Source organism: Myotis nattereri, assembly GCF_964212035.1.
Source record: "Myotis nattereri genome assembly, chromosome: 5".
Lineage (NCBI taxonomy): Eukaryota > Metazoa > Chordata > Mammalia > Chiroptera > Vespertilionidae > Myotis > Myotis nattereri.
The window spans coordinates 33,701,540-33,719,054 of NC_138080.1; the positions used below are offsets into that span (position 1 = coordinate 33,701,540).

General features: G+C 41.5%; 1 protein-coding gene across 1 annotated transcript in view; it reads right to left on the bottom strand.

The window, feature by feature from the left end:
* Positions 1–259: 259 nt before the first annotated feature.
* The window catches only part of LOC308520342 (lymphokine-activated killer T-cell-originated protein kinase-like), a gene marked incomplete at its 3' end in the record, with an annotated part of 96,986 nt that continues 79,730 nt past the window's right edge, over positions 260–17,515 (bottom strand). Inside the window, exons 3-7 of the mRNA XM_081092829.1 lie at positions 9,330–9,472; positions 7,550–7,719; positions 3,851–3,980; positions 953–1,132; positions 260–459 (exon numbers count right to left, since the gene is read on the bottom strand). Of these exons, the coding sequence (XP_080948955.1) occupies positions 260–459; positions 953–1,132; positions 3,851–3,980; positions 7,550–7,719; positions 9,330–9,472 (823 nt within the window). The remainder of the gene's footprint in view (positions 460–952; positions 1,133–3,850; positions 3,981–7,549; positions 7,720–9,329; positions 9,473–17,515) is intronic.

The following is a 17,515-nucleotide window of genomic DNA, read 5'->3' on the forward strand; positions in this document are numbered from 1 at the left end:
ACAAATTACAATACTTGTTCCTTAAGTCTAAAGGTTTTTTAAGTTTTAGAGAAAACCCACTACGATATTAAATACTAATGAAATACCTTTATAATACAAAGTTTTTCAAATGTTAACAAGGTGCTATGGTTCTAAAACAGGCCACTTTCAAACAGTCTAATAGCTGGATTCTCACAGTAACTACATAAACGTATTACAGTAAAGAGAACAGTTATATATATGAGCCCTACTGGAAGCTCAGGTATTTGTGCATATGAGATCACTGGACATGTATTTCCAAAGCCTCAACAATGTGCGCAGCCGAAGGACGGTCTTTAGGGTCTTCATTAGTGCACACAGAGAAGAGCTCGATTACTTTCTGGTATGTCTCATCCAGTTCTTCCATATAAAGAGGTGGCCTCGTTCCCAAAGCTGCATAGTATGCTTCATCATCGAAGTCACTTTCATCAAAAGTTTTATCTGCTCATGAGAAAGTTTGAAACAAATAAAATCACTTTAAATCATGGAAAAACTTATCGACTGCTCACTCACCCTTCTGAAACATCATCCAGTTTGCTTTTCATTATACCAGTCTCTTCCATTGTCCTCCCATGGTGTAGAATAGCTATTGTCATGCATTTGTTACATGGATTTAATCTATGATCATCAACCCTTAATATAACAGCTTTCTAATCTTCTCAGGCAAAGAGAGTTTTTAAGGTAACTTTTTGTTCCTCTGAATTTTCTCAATTTACCTCCCTGTTCTGAATTAATCTACATCTCATTTGTATGCAATTAAACCAAGATGATACCAAATTAGTCAACAATAATATAATCTATAACTCATGCAACTAAATCAAACACCTTGTTCTTTTTAAAATTAACTTAATAGAAAAATAAAATGTAACTTTACAAACTAATCTTATTTCAAACCAAAGAGATTGAGTTTTACATTAAAAATATGTAGTTATACCTTCATCATAATCACCATCATCTGCAAGAGTAATGTGTGGAATACACAGAGTCATCATTTCCCACAGAGTAAGGCCAAAGGCAAATATGTCTGCTCTGTCAGTAATAATACCATTCTCCTCCAAAGCTTCCTTGGGTTTCCAAGGCTCAGTGCCAACGTAACAGGCCTCAGGGTCAGTTACTGAAACAAGCAAAACACAGGTAGAACTGTCATAAGGGCCAGCACAAGAACTCACTGAGAAAGGCAAACAACGACCACCAAAATGGGCAAATGATTTGACAGGTGGTTTAAAGGTTATCAAGTCTAGCCAGTAAACATGAAAAAATACACTCAACCTCAATAATTAATACAAATTACTTTTTCCTTATCGGATTGATAAATATTAAAAAAGCTGGATAGTTGCCAAGGGTGTAGAGAATCAGCAATTCTTTTAGAAAGTGGTAAGAATATAAATAGATTGTGGATGTTAGTACAGACTCTAGAGCAGGGGTCCTCAAACTACGGCCCGCCGGGTGTTTTTGCCGCCGCTGCCTGTCCTGCTTAGCAGCCGACTCGTCCCAGGCCCACAGTGCACATGTGTGGAATGTCTGAGGGACAGTGAACTGGCCCCGTTTAAAAAGTTTGAGGACCTCTGCTCTAGAGCAAGATTGTCTTGCCTGGGTTCAAAGACATTTACAAGCTCTGTAACCTTAAACATTTACTCTGTGTCTGTTTCTTCATTTTTCAAACTATGCTATTATTAGGCTGAGAGAAATACCATTTCTATGCTTCTATGATTGCTAAATCAGGGAAAAGGGAAAGTGACGAATCACATATTGGCTTTTGCTCAGGAAATGACTCAACTTCATAAAGGTTAAATAATGAAAATGTGTTCCTTTGTGTAGCTTTGACCCTAACAAATTGCTTTTAATTTGTTATTACAGTCTCACTGTTTTCTAAATATTTTACAACTAGAATTTGATTTCTTCATTCAGCCTAGAATCAATTATAAGTATTTTAAATTTAAAAATTTGTTTGTGTTTTTTTCTTTATTGTTTCCAACTATGTTACTAATATCTAGATGTATTTCACTAAGGACAATGAATATCAAACATTAGGCTACTTCTACTTTTTGTAAACCAAGGGTTTTTTTTATATCCTAACCAATATATATAATCAATTTTCTAATGCATAGACTGACCTTATCTACTCAGTCTTTTAATTTTTTTACATCTTAGTTTTATCTACTTCATGTATTAAGGATTGAGAAAATTACGTTAGAAAATCTTATTTTTATTCTTTTTAAAAAATTCTCCTTTTCTAAAGTTTCATATCTGTAGTAGTTAGACTGAGGGTTCATGACTTTATTTTGACTTTTTCCTTCAATTCAACTTATAGACCTTAACTTTAGCTGGAAATTAAGGTGTGTGTGTGTGTGTGTGTGTGTGTGTATTCTAAATAGCATTCACATAAAGAGAAAAATTTAAATGTTATTAAATATGTTAAAAGCAGAAGCTTTTTCTTTGAAGCTGTCTCTTGGTTCTCACTAAGAATAAAACTTAAATTCCCTAAGAGAATGAACAGTATCTATATATGTAAAAGGCTGTGTTTGTCCGTCCGACTGGTAGCTATGATGCACACTGACCACCAGAGGGCAGACACAACACAGGAGCTATCATGATGTGCAAACAGAAAACCGACAAACCAACACTAGGCTTCCCCCAAGTGGAACACAGGCCCCACCATCTTGGAGCAATACCCCACCAAGTCGCAGCCAACACTGCCAAGACCCCATGGCGCAAAGTGCGGCCCACAGCTTAGCCCAGCCCAGCAATGGTTGCTGTGGGCGCCAGGTAATGATGTCACATAGCAACGCCCGGCTTCCTCTCCCTAGAGACTAGCAACCTTGGAGTTTCTTCAGCCCAGGAACCTGACTGGCTTTATAGCCAGGTGCAAACATTTTACAGTTTAACCAAATGTTTGTGAAGCATTTTCCCATGCCACATCTCATTTCATCCTTACAGAAGTCCTAGAGTTGGTAGATAGGAGACTCTGTAGAATCCTATTTTCTTTACATTAGCAAGACGCGAATAGAGATATTAAAATATTTCTTCTAATTAACTTTCAATGTGCACGAATCTGTGCACGGGGACACTAGTTTACAATAAAGTGAGAAGAATGAGTGGGGTGGGATGGGGCAAAAAGTGGAATACTGGCGTTTGCTAGCACCTCTCTCCTACTTCCACTCTAGTTTCTTCTTCTATCAGTTTCCCAAACCTTGTCAATGTATTGACGCTAAATGAATTCCTTTATAAAATCTTATTAAAATTTTATTTTCACCCTGGTTGGTGTGGATCAGTGGTTAGAGCATCAGCCCAGGCACCAAAGGGTCACAGGTTCAACTCCTGGCCCAGGGCACATACCTGGGTTGCAGGTTCAGTCCTGGGCCCCAGTCAGGGCATGTGTGGGAGGCAACCAATCAATGTGTGTCTCTTGCATCATGTTTCTCTCTCTCTTCCCCCCAACCCTCTCTCCTTCCCATCCACTCTCTAAAAATCAACAGGAGGAATATCCTCGGGTGAGGATTCACAACAAAAATTAAAATATTTTTAAAATTTTTCATTTTCTATTCCCAGATCTTCTACCATTTTTTTAAAATCCCAATCTAGGTTAGAAATAGTTCCTAAAGTTATCTTCAGTTATAATATATATTAATAAGAAAACAATAATTTATACTATGTATGTGGCAAGAGACGGGACTGGTGGCTGAGTGAAAAATACAGGAAGGATAATTTTTATTGTACACTTTATGAATAGTTTTTTATTTTTGAAGAATGTAAAGTTATTTATTTAAACGTGTAAAAATTAGAAATTTTAAAACTATATTAAAGAAATTTTACAAATTAGAATACTACTCACCTGTCATATTTTCATCCAATGGTAGAGAGACTCCTACATCACAGATTTTAATTGTTTCAAAATCACCTTTAATTACAACATTTGAAGACTTTATGTCTCCATGAAGCAACTTCTTATCTTGGTGCAGATCCTAAAATAGTGGAAAATTTAACATATATGAACAAAAATACAAACTAAATACACATAAATAACCTTCAAACAAATATAATTTGAACTCCCTTCATAAACTATAGGATTATACCATCATTTCAAATTATTTGAAGCTAGAGAAGGAAATATCTCATGTTATCTTGGTCTGTCAAACATACCAGAAACCTAAGAGATATGTTGGAAATCTTGTCGATAAGCTTTTTATTTACAAACCCTTTTTAATACTTTTATATCAAAAGATGCTACAGCAGAAGCCCCAGCCAGGTGGCTAAGTTAGTTGGAGCGTTGTCCCGTACACAAAAAAGTTGTAGGTTTGATTCCTGTTGGGGCATGTACCTAGGTTTGGGTTCAATCCCCAGTCAGGGCATGTGTAGGAGGCAACTGATCGATGTTTCCCTCTCTCTCTCTCTCCCTCCCGTTTCCTCTCTCTTTAAACATCAGTAAGCCCCGCCAGTGTGGCTCAGTTGGTTGAGCATCTTCCCATGCATCCAGTGGTTCTACTCCCGGTCTTGGTGTGCCGGAAGCAGCCAATCAATGATTCTCTTTCACTGATGTTTCTCTCTCTCTCTCTCCCTCTCTTCTCTCACCAACTGATGACTCTCTCAGAGATGTTTCTCTCTCACTCGCTCCTACCCTCTCTTTCACTCTCCCATTCCCCCTCTCCTCTCACTCTTGCTCTCGCTCCCTCCATCCCTCCCCTACAAAGGGCTACAAGAAGAGGAAGCAGAAATATAATCTAAGAGTATTTTTTGTTTTACACATTAATCCTTTCTTAGAATTGACAACTAACAACATTCATCCATAATAAAAAATGTCTTACAAACCTGTTATTTGTTCATTCATCAGCATTTGAGCATCTACTCTATGACTGGGTTTGAAAGCGATGCAGACAAAAATCTTGGAATATAACTTGAAATACTCACTGTGCTTCATTTAAATGTTGCCCATCATAAAGACAATATGCTCAAATACGTAATTTATTAATTCCATTATATATATTTAAAGTCATTTATTAAATAATCAAATTGTTGATTTAGTTTATCCTATCCACTTAAAATTTTTTTTTCTATACGCTTATTAAAAATATATACTTAGCCTGACTGGCAGGGTTCGGTAGTTGAGTGTAGACCTATGAAACAGAAGGTCTCTGTTTGATTCCTGGTTGGGGCACATGTCCAGGTTGGGGGGGCTTGATCCCCAGTGGGGCGCAGGCAGGAAGCAGCCAATCAATGATTCTCTCTATTCACTGATGTTTCTCTCCCTCTCCCTTCCTCTCTGAAATCAATAAAAACATATTTAAAAATAAAAAATAAGTATCTTTAGAAATATTGCCTTTCTCCAATTTCACACTTCATATATCAATTTTATTTAAACTCTAATGTACAATTTTGACATCAGTATCATTACCTAATCTGCATTTGAGTCATCCAACAGTTTTCTGGGGCCATCACTACTTCTGTTTAAGTTATTTAGGATATGGAATTATTTTTATTTCTAACACTGTGTCCATCCAAAGGCACAATCATTTATTTGCATAAAATTGAGAGCTATTTTCACTTGACTTATAGATCAGCAGTCGCGAACTGGTGGTCCACTGACCACCGGTGGTCCACTGACCACTGGTGTCCGTGAGGTCTGAAAGGTTGGCGACTGCTGCTATAGATGACTATTCATGATGCCAAAACCTCTATCCCAAATCTTTTTTTTTAAATATATTTTTATTGATTTCAGAGAGGAAGGGAAAGGGAGAGAGAGATTGAAACATCCATGATGAGAGAACCACTGATCGGCTGCTTCCTGCATTCCTCCCACTGAGGACTGAGCCCACAACCCAGGCATGTGCCCTTGATCAGAATTGAACCCGAGACCCTTCAAGTCTGCAGGGTGACGCTCTATCCACTGAGCCAAACCAGCTAGGGCCACAAAACAATCGTTAAGAAGCTTGTTTACATCAACAGGGGGTTAGGCTACACCCCCAGTAATCATAAATTTGTGTTAAATTTAATCCTTTCATAACTAAATCTAACATGTGATCTCTGTAAGCAAAACTGCCTAACTTGGGTTATTTCGTTATTTCGGACTATGTGAAGGTCTTTCAAAATAAGGAAATAGTACACTCTGTAACATAAAATATTCCATAAGGCAGCGGGTCACCAACTGGTGGTCTGTGAGGTCCGAAAGGTTGGCAACCGCTGCCATAAGGAAACTTTCACTTAACACATTGTATGCGGGAAACGTATTTATACATTTTACGTTGACTGGTAGAAGAGCGCGGGACACGTATTAATACGTTTTTTATAGACTAGCGGTAGAATGCGGGTAACATATAAATACGTTTATTTTTATACTTTTTTATTGCTCTAAAGGGATGCTAACATGCAGATATACGAATTCCAAAGGACAAAATTTGGGTCTCTAACACATACAATGGTGAGTTATGTATGTACTTCCAGGTGTAACGGTAATCTATTCAACTGCAAAAATGGCCCGTGCCACCTGTTAGCGCACAATAAAAACTACCCGCAAACAATGTGTTAAGGCAGTGGTTCTCAACCTTCTGGCCCTTTAAATACAGTTCTTCATGTTGTGACCCAACCATAAAATTATTTTCGTTGCTACTTCATAACTGTAATGTTGCTACTGTTATAAATCATAATGTAAATATCTGATATGCAGGATGGTCTTAGGCGACCCCTGTGAAAGGGTCGTTCGACTGCCAAAGTGGTCGCGACCCACAGGTTGAGAACCGCTGACTCAAGGCAACCCCTTCTTTTGCGGGGTTGGAGAAGAAGCCTACCATGTGATTAGGTATATAATGTGCTTGGTTTTGCTTTGGTTTTTTTTTCTCTGTTTTTTTTAAAATATATATATATATTTTTTTATTGTTTAAAGTATTACAAATAGTAGTACATATGTCTCCTTTTTTTCCCCATTGAGAATTAGAAACATCGATGAGAAAGAAACATCAATCAACTGCCTCCTGCACACTCCCTACTGGGTATGTGCCCGCAACCAAGGTACATGCCTTTGACTGGAATCGAACCTGGGACTCTTGAGTCCACAGGCCGATGCTCTATCCACTGAGCCAAACCAGTTAGGGTGGTTTTGCTTTGTTTTTAATATGTTTTTATTTCTTAGAGAGGGAGAAAGGGAAAAGAAGATAGAAATACCGATGAGTGAGAACATCGATTGGCTGCCTCCTGCACGGCCCTCACTGGGGATCAAGCCCAAAACCTGGGCACATCCCCTGAACAGGAATTGAATGGGCAACCTCTTGGTGCATGGGTCGACGCTCAATCACTGAGGCACACCGGCTACCAGGGGTGGGCAAACTTTTTGACTCGAGGGCCACAATGGGTTCTTAAACTGGTCCGGAGGGCCAGAACAAAAGCATGGATGGAGTGTTTGTGTGAACTAATATAAATTCAAAGTAAACATCATTACATAAAAGGGTATGGTCTTTTTTGTAGTTTGCCCACGGCTGGGCTAGGCTGTACTTAGTTGTCTAATGTTCCACAAAAGTCACGTAAAATATAATGGTACAGTTACCTTTAACCCTCTTGCCATGTTCAAAGCAACTTTTAAAATTGTGGCTGCTGGAAAAGGATCGTGGCTGTCTTTATTTCGTTCTTCGATTAAGTCATTTAGAGACTTTTCACCCCCGTATTCCATAGCAAGACATAGACTACCATCATTGGCTTCAGTGAAAGCACGATAACCTTAAAGAAACATAACATTTTCTACTAGAATAGGGAAGACAACAGTACTTACGTTTTTCATAGTACTGTGACTGAAAATGGACCTTGATTAACACGGACAAATATATAATGAAACAGCTATCTATCTATGTATATATAAAAGCCTAAGCAATCGTTACGACGGAACAACCTGAATGACTGGTCAACCAGTCACTATGACGTGCACTGACCACCGGGGGCAGATGCTTAATGCAGGAGCTGCCCCCTGGTGGTCAGTGCACTCTCACAGCCAACCTCCTGCAGCCCCTACCCCCTGGCCAGCTGGCCCTGCCATCGGCCCCCCAATTATGCACAAATTCCTGCACTGGGCCTCTAGTTTATATATAAAAAAGCCTAAGCAACTGGCTGGTAGCTATAATGCACACTGACCACCAGGGGGCAGACGCTCAGCGCAGGAGCGGAAACCACAGGCATGGAAACATGGAACAAACTGATGAAATATGGGGGGGGGGGGGTTGGGGTGGCAGGAAGAGATTAACCAAAGATCTTATATGCATATTAGCAGCCCGGTGCACGGATTCGTGCACTGGTGGGGTCCCTCGGCCTGGCCTGTGGGGATCAGGCAGAAACCAGCTCTCCAAGATGCCCCGAGGGGTCCCAAATTGCAAGAGGGCACAGGCCAGGTTGAGGGACCACACCAGTGCACAAATCTGTGCACCGGGCCTCTAGTTATTTATAAAATTAATTCAGTCATCTAATTTAAAATGCCTTCAGTTTTTACAAATAGTACCACAAATTAAAATTTTAAAATATCTTATGCATTCCTTAATATAACGGTTCGAGCCCTACTTATATCTAAATGAAGATCACTCTATATTCCTGAATTCTCCATAGTACCAGCATCATGACTATTCTTTTAAAATATGTTTTTTAATATTTGTATTGACTTCAGGGAGGAAGGGAGACGGAGAGATAGAAACATCAATGATGAGAGAGAATCATTGATGGGCTTCCTCCTGCATGCCCCCTACTGGGGATCGAGCCTGAAACCCAGGCATGTGCCCCTGACCGGAATTGAACCCAGGACCCTTTAGTCCACAGGCTGACGCTCTATCCACTGAGCCAAGGCAGCTAGGGCACGACTAACTATTCCCATGATTTTTTAAATTATTATTTTTTAAAATTTATCTTTACTGTTGAAATTATTAGATGTCCCCACTGACTCTCTCCACCCTGATTCTGCCTCCTCCCCAGGCCTTGTCTATCCATGGGCTATGCATATACGCTTATAAGTTTATTGGTTAATCTCTTCCCCCCACCTCCTGCCTTCCCTCTGAAACAAGTCAGTCTGTTGCATGCTTTAATGTCTCTGGGTCTTTTTTGTTCATAGTTTATTTTGTTCATTAGATTCCATATATAAGTGATCCCACGATGTTTTAAATATATACTTAAGCATCTAAAAATGTAAACTAACTTTTATTTTAGAATGTTTACCTTAATTTGATTCTTACCAAACTCTACCACCATCCTCTTCATTTTTATTACTGAAAATGGTTAAGAAATTATATAAACTGTTTCTGATAAACAGAATAATATACAAGATCCTGCTACCAAATAAAATTTAAACTTACCTATAATATTTGGATGATGAAGGTTTTTCAAAATCTTAGCTTCATCAGTTAATCTCTTTTGATACATACTTTGATAATCACCATTACATTTAGAATTAATCTTTTTCACAGCCCAAGGAGAATGAGACAAGCCTCTTGGAGATCTTTAAAAAATAATCATAAAATGTATAAATAATAATAAACATAATACATTTATTTCCAAATGACTAACAAGAACTTCCAATTTTTGAAAAGGACTTGATAATTTGTTGTTTTTTTTAAAATTTACAAAATTTTATACTATCAACACCTCTTCTACTTTTCCTTTTCAATCTGGAAGATAAATAGCTGATATATCTTGATTACAAGAGTAGTCTGATATCTATTGCTGGAAAGGAGGGATAAAAAGAGAAAACTAGAAGAAAAAAGATGGATTGTCATAAACTTTAAACTTCAAGATTACTATTTTTAAATTTTTCTAACCAAGCATGTTGCACTACCAACTACTTATCAAACATTTAACCATATGTACCACAGAGAAGTTCTAAAATGCTAAATAATAAACACTAATCTCTAAGAAACAATTTAAATAAGAGACATACAAGAAACATTTGGCCCATGTGTAATCGTCCATATAGCAGCAGACTGTTCTTCTCCAACAAATATTATGCCTCTCCACTAACCAATCCATCTCTACCTTCACTGAATACTTAAAGACATGAGCTTAAGGCAGTAATAATAAAGATATAAATGAGAGAGAAAATGTAAACTGTGTTGTTTATCTGGCTTAATATTTAAAGTGCAAATGTTTTGAGACCTAAATAAATAAACAGGTAAAACAAAATCAGAGAAATATTTACCTGACAAGGTAGCCATTTATTTATGAGTACAGCAAATTATGGAAGTAAAGTATATACAGCATATAGGCACAAAGGTTAGTAAAATAGCCTCAAAAGTTAAAGTTTATCTGTAAGAACACAACAACAGATTGAACTAAGAATCCATTTAGCTTTGTACTACCCTCATAAGCATACCTCTATGACCGCAGGACTTTTTCTTCTTTAAATCAAAAAACAGGTACTCAAAGGACCACTAGATTTCTTATTTCATATACATCTATCATTCATATGTTTGTCTACACTATTCTTATACCTCCAGTTTTAGATAACAAGAGCATTTGGGGATAATCTCTTTCATATCATCATCTTATGAAAAATATATTTTTTAAGTTTCAAGTTTTAACTCTTGAATGTTTAGAATTCAGTGACCAAGTCCATCCTTTACCTTTCCCATAAAATATCCTGATCTATATAATGATAAAAACTATAAAATCTGAATAAAATACTTAAGCTAAAAGTTAGTTTACTGAAAAGGCTAATAAAACAGAGATTGCACAAGGAAAAAAATAAAAGGAGGCACAAATAATATTGCAATAAAAAGTGAGGACATAACTACAGAAACAGCAGAGGTTAAAAAATAAAAGTGAATAAAACTTTTAGTGGGCTGAAGTGGATCAAGGGGGTAGAAGGGGGACATATGTAATACTTTCAACAAATAAAGATTAAAAAATAATAAAACTTTTAAACAATAAATTTAAAAGACAAAATGGTCAAATTCTAAGGGAAAAAAATCTAAGAAAATTGATGAAAGAAGAAATTTAATCAGGATTTTAAAATCTTCCCACAAGAAATACAAAGCCTAGATAACTTTCCAGGTGAGTTTACTAAACTTTCAAGAGACCTAGCATTCAATTTTTTCCAAGGAATAGAAAGAAAAAGAGTTAAGAGCCTAGTATAAACTTAATTACAAAAATTAAACAGAGCCTGGCTGACGTGGCTCAGTGGTTGAGTGTTGACCTATGAACCAGGAGGTCACAGTTTAATTCCTGGTCAGGGCACATGCCCAGGTTGCGGGCTCGAACCCCAGTGGATGCAGGAGCCAGCTAATGATTCTGTCTCATCATTGATGCTTCTATGTCTCTCTCCCTCTCCCTTCCTCTCTGAAATAAATAAAAAATATATAAGAAAAAAATTAAACAGAAACAGCAATAAAATGAAAACCACAGGTCAGTATCAATTATATCACAGATGCAAAAATTCTAAACAAATAGCAAACTAAATCTATCAGTATATATTTAAAAAATAATAAATCAAAACTATGTTGGGTTCATTCTGGGTATGCAAACTTCATTTAACATTAAAAATATACTTTAGCCGAAACAGGTTTGGCTCAGTGGATAGAGCGTCAGCCTGCGGACTGAGAGGTCCCAGGTTCGATTCCGGTCAGGGGCGTGTACCTTGGTTGTGGGCACATCCCCAATAGGAGATGTGCAGAAGGCGGCTGATCGATGTTTCTAACTCTCTATCTCTCTCCCTTCCTCTCTGTAAAAAATCAATAAAATATATTTAAAATATATATATATACACTTTAGACCAGCAGTTCTCAACCTGTGGGTCGTGACCCCTTTGGAGGTCGAATGACCCTTTCACAGGGGTCGCCTAAGACAATCCTGCATATCAGATATTTACATTATGATAACAGTAGCAACATTACAGTTATGAAGTAGCAACGACAATAATTTATGGCTGGGTCACATCATGAGGAACTGTATTTAAAGAGCCAGAAGGTTGAGAACCACTGCTTTAGGCCACTGATACCTTGAACATACATATACAATTTTGATCCCGCTGAAGCCTCAGTCATGTAAAAACAAATGGATAGTTTAGGACATATACCCACCAACAAGGATGGAGATAACAAAGCAGACACAACAGACTTTTGGAAGCTAGAAAGCAGATGGAAATAAATGACAACAGGCCCCATGAACTTCTTGAACTTATTCATAAGCAGGTAGATTCCTAGATACCCTTCCTGATACTGTATCTCTAGGCAGTTGCCCATTCCCTGTCTCCTCAGCTTCTCAAGACTGAAAACTAGTTCTGAAAGGGGCTAAAGCAGAGGGTCTTTAGTTTGAGGTTTATTGGTAAAGTTGAATGCCTGTGAACATACAGGAACACAGTAATTCATGACCATATGCATACTAAATGCTCAGTGAGTTTTCATACATGCTATCACCATCAAGATCAATATATAGAACATTTCTAGCACTCCCAAAAGACTTAGGATGCCATTTTAAAAAGGAAAACTTTCAGATAATTAGTTAAAAACAAAATAGACAAAAATGAAAAACTCAATAGAAGTATCAGAAGATGAGGTTGGGAAAATCTCTCGGAAAATAGAACAAAGAGAAAATAGGAAAATCAGGGAAAAAACAGAGATCAGTCCAGTAAGTAGAACATCCACATAAAGAATAGGAAGACAGGGGTGAAAAATGTCAGTAAAGAATTTTAAACATAACTTCTTAAAAGTTTAAGAACAGGAATTTTCAGAATCCCACACCTATGCATGTCACTGTGAAATTTCAGAACACTGGTGACAAATAAATATACAAAGTTCAGAACACTGGAAGGAATCCTATCTAATAAAAGAGTAATATACAAATTAACCATCACACCCTCACTCCATCAGTCCATCACAAAGATGGCAGTGACCACGGAATTGGAGTGAGCAGAAGGCTTAGGTTGCCCCCGGCGATGGAGGAAGCCAAGCTTCCCGCCTGCCCTGGCCGGCCCTGAGCTCCGCTCAAGGCTACAAAGTTTCAATTATAGAAGATAAATAAATCCCAGATACCTGCTTCCAGCCTGGGGCCACTCAGGTTGTGGTTAGCTGTCCTCCCCTCAGGTTGTGGTCGGTGAGCGTTGGTGAACAGGCTTCCCCTCGCGTTTGCCCAAGTGAGCTGTGGTGTACTGTCCGGTCATGGTCTCACTCAGTTAACTTTCTTCTCTTCACTTGTGGCCCATTGAATCTCTTATTCTCTTCGCGTGTCTGGGTGAAGTGTGGCCACCGACACTCCGTGCATGAATGTTAAATTGGCACCACACGTGTAATTTTAACGCGTGGTTTTTTAGGGTCTCCCGTACAGCAGAAGCATCTTTTCAAAAATCTTAAAATCCTCCTTGCCATCCCCTTTCCGCGCTGGCTATGGTCAGGTGAAGAAGCTCGGGTCTCCTCACCAGGTGACCTAGCGTGGCCTTTGTTGGTGGTGTTCTCCTCTGTGCCTCCACTACAGCCTCCGGGGCTGCCACTGCTCTGGGTGGCAGGGAGCATGTTACTCTCACCTTGGAGTTCTGGGTTCAGTTTCTGTTTCCTTAACTCCCCCCTGGTGTCTGGCTGGGAAGTGCTCTCCAGTTGTTCGCTGGCATGCTGGCTGGTGTTCCGCAAGTTTGTGCTGCCAGCCTGCCTGGTGATCTGCCAGTGAGCACTGCCAGCCTGGCTGATGTTCTCCATGTGCGCACTGCCAGCCTGGCTGATGTTCTGCAAGTGCCCACTGCCAGGCTGGCTGATGTTTTTCAGGTGTGCACTGCCAGGCTGGCTGATGTTTTGCAAGTGCTCACTGCGTGGCCGGATGATCGTCTTCACCTCCACTCTAATTGGAGGTGTGGCAGTACTCCAGTCCAGCCCCCCCGGTGGTGTGGTGGTGGGCACACTCAACTCTGGGCTCGGTGGTGGATTCCGAGGGTGTCCGCCCTTCGTCTCTGACCCGTACCCCGGTGGTGTGGTGGTGAGCACACTGAACTCTGGGCTCGGTGGTGGATTCCGAGGGTGTCCGCCCTTCACCTCTGACCCGTACCCCGGTGGTGTGGTGGTGGGCACACTCAACTCTGGGCTCGGTGGTGGATTCCGAGGGTGTCCGCCCTTCGTCTCTGACCCGTACCCCGGTGGTGTGGTGGTGAGCACACTCAACTCTGGGCTCGGTGGTGGATTCCGAGGGTGTCCGCCCTTCGCCTCTGACCCGTAAGTCCCCTCTGTTGTACAGACTGTTCTGTTGGAGTATGAGGGGGACCTGGCACTTACTTTTATTGTCCGGATGCCGGTGGTAAGTTGCAGGTTTAGTATCCGGTAGGTCCCCATCACACTATCATATTTCCTCTCCAGCAGGGATGACTCTATCTCCTTTGGCTCATACCCCAGTGTTGTCATGATGTCAGTGACATGGGGGTCTATGTCAGTCCACGGTGGTTCTGTGTATGGGGTCAGTGTCTCTGCCTCCCCGATGTTTACCCAGACATCTTGCATAATTACTCCCAGGTTCGGTCTTCGGCCGGGGTCGATGTCGATCATCGTCTTTAATAGTGTGTGGCACGGTATAGATAGAAAAGACGGCATAGAAAAGGCCCCACTCAAGATGTGCTCCCTGAGTTCTTCTATGGTTTCTCCCACAAACGGACGTACTCCGGTCACCATCTTATAGAGCACGACCCCCATGCTCCAGACGTCCACCTTCGGGCCTTCATATGGTTCAAGACGGAACAATTCTGGGGCCTTATAGTTGGGAGTGCCACAGAAGGTGGTGAGTTTTTCCTCTGTGAACACAGCACTCAGTCCGAAGTCAGCCAGTTTTATAGTCAACCCGATGTCCAGCAGGATGTTTTCCGGTTTTATGTCCCGGTGGGCGATATGTTTTTGGTGACAGTACTGGACGGCCGACAGCAGCTGCCGGAATGGGGCTCGTGCTGCCGTCTCCGATAAAGGACCCCACTTCTTCAGATAATTGTATAAGGTACCTCCCCAGGCATATTCCATAAACATGTATACCTGGTGGTTGGTGTTGACCACCTCAAATAATCGGATGATGTTTGGGTGGTTTAGCTCTTTCAAACAATAAATTTCTTTGGCCACGTCTGCGGGATCTTTACAGCTGACTATTTTCACCGCCACCTTCATGCTGGTTAGGAGGTGCCGGGCCAGTCGCACCTCACCGAAGGAGCCCCTTCCAATGCTGCTGAGGATGGCATAATTGCCACACTGGAAGTCCACTTGGGACGAGGCGTCCTCAAAAAAATCACACATAGTGATTAAAAAATTTCCACTGAAGGGGATCAGTGGTAGGAGGGGAGGAGGAGGAGGAGGAAGAGGACGAGGAGGAGGAGGAAGAGGAGAAGGAGAAGGAGAAGGAGAAGGAAGAGGTAAAAAGCAACAATCAATCCGCCAATCCACTACTACAAACCAATCTAACCAACCACTACTACACCCACAGCTTCCTGGGCTCAGCCAGCACCTTATATAGGACTGGTTTGCAATGGATCACAATGGCGCCTTTTGAGGTCAGAGCAAGAAATGGACCAATGAGGGTTGGGGATGGACCACAGTGGTTTTCTCTCTTTTTGGTCCCATGATCCTTATACTCTGGGGAAAAATAAAATGACCACAAAAGAGCTTTTTTTTAATGTGGAATATTAAAGATTGATGTATACTTTTTTAGACATGAAAATATGAAGGGAAGGAAGGAAGGGAGGGAGGAAGGAAGGGAGGGAGTGAGGGAGGGAGGGAGGGAGGGAGGGAGGAAAGAAGGGAGGGAAAGTCTGACTTATTCTCATGCTCCAGGTCTCAGTTCAAATATCACCTGCTTAGTGAGCTTCCCTGGTCCATCCATTCCTACCTGCCTCACCCAGCCCATCACGTTTGTCATCTTCATAGCACTGACCACAGTGTGGCTGATTCTTGTTTACTGTCTGTCCTTCCCATGAAGGGAGGAGCATGACTGAAGTGTTCCCTGTGTCTAGCACATGAGTGGCAGGCAACACAGTAAGTTTCTAATCAATATTTGTTCACTGGATTAATAACGAGTTTGGGGAATAAAAAAATATATGGCCAAGTATTTATTTAATCAAAGTGATTCCTAAAACATCTTAAAAAACCATCATGTTCTGTCCTCACTGTGAGGTTAGGTGGCTCAGGAGGCGGCGAAAGAAATAGAGTCCAGTGAATCAGAAAAGAAAGGAAAGGAAAAGGTTTATTCTGCGTCCCCGGGAGACCCAAGTACCCCAAGGACAGGGCACGTGGATTCACGCCAACAGGGAGGGGGGCGCTTTTTTTATACTGCGGTTGGGTGAGGGGCGGGGACATGAGCTGAGGAGTTCTCTGCTGCAGGGAATGGGCGGAATATTCAGGACAAAGTTCTTATCTGTGTGGGGGTATGTGGATTAAGGGAAAGAAGCCTGTATCTGTGTCTGGCACCTTGATCTGTGAGAAATTCCAGGGGAAGTCCATTATCTTGTCACATGTCTGCATGCATCAGAACCTGGGCTCTCTCCAACCTAACATCCCGACCTAACATCCCGGCCTTCTGGTGATAAAGGATGGCCACTCGTTCTGGCTGCTTCCAGCTGGCCAAGGGCGAAGAGGGGGGCGTTTAAAGGCCAGGCTTAGGCAGAGGCAGGTCGGAGGGGAGCCGAGTGTAGGGATGGAGCAGGAGCTGATTCACAGTCACTCGTGACATCTCCGAGATCCGGGAGTGGATGAACTTGAGGAGGCAGGGGGCTAGGAGAAAAAAAGACACAGATGAGAATCAGGGGCCCTATCATGGGTAGGACCCAGGTGGCTAAGGGGTTTGGAAGCAGCCGGAAGGAGAGTTGTCCTGGAAGTGTCCTGCATGTAGTTCTTCAGGCAGCTTAGTCAGGGTCTGTACGTTTTGTTTTGCTCCACTACTCGACTCGATGTAGTAACAGCATTCTTCCCGAAGGAATATACAGGTTCCTCCTTTTTCTGCAGTCAGAAGGTCTGAGGCGAGCTGCTTCTGCAGGGCTACTTGGGCTACTGATGTCACTTGTCACTGTAGGGAGGCTAAAAAGAGGCGGTAGTAGACTCCAGGGCTAACTGGAGCTTGTCATTAAAGTACTGAGCAGTGACCAGACTGTTCCCGAGGGCCCCCCAGTTAGGCCTACTGAGGCAGCAATACTCACCCCTAACATGGCAGGGAGGAAGGCAGCCCGGCGGGTCCAGGGATGGGATGGAGGGAGCAACCAGTGAGCTCCGGCTCTCCATACAAGGTTAGTTGGGGAACTACTGTGACCACAAAGCAAGGCCCGGGGTCAGAGGAGTTCATGCAGTTCCTTAAGGTGCCGTTGCACCAAAAGAAGGTACCTGGGCTGGCCTTGGTGAGACTGGCTGCGATGTGGTATGATAGTCTCTCCCGTGGCAACCCCATAGGTGTTGACATCTTGATTACATCTGGCTGGGTTCCGCTGCCGGGTGACTTGTTTGCCGTTCTGGTGGTGGGTCTCACGGACCTTGAACCTCCACACATAAGCCGGTGCGGGTGGGTGTAGGTTGCACACGGCAGGGAGGAGAAGGAAGGAGGAGGGGAG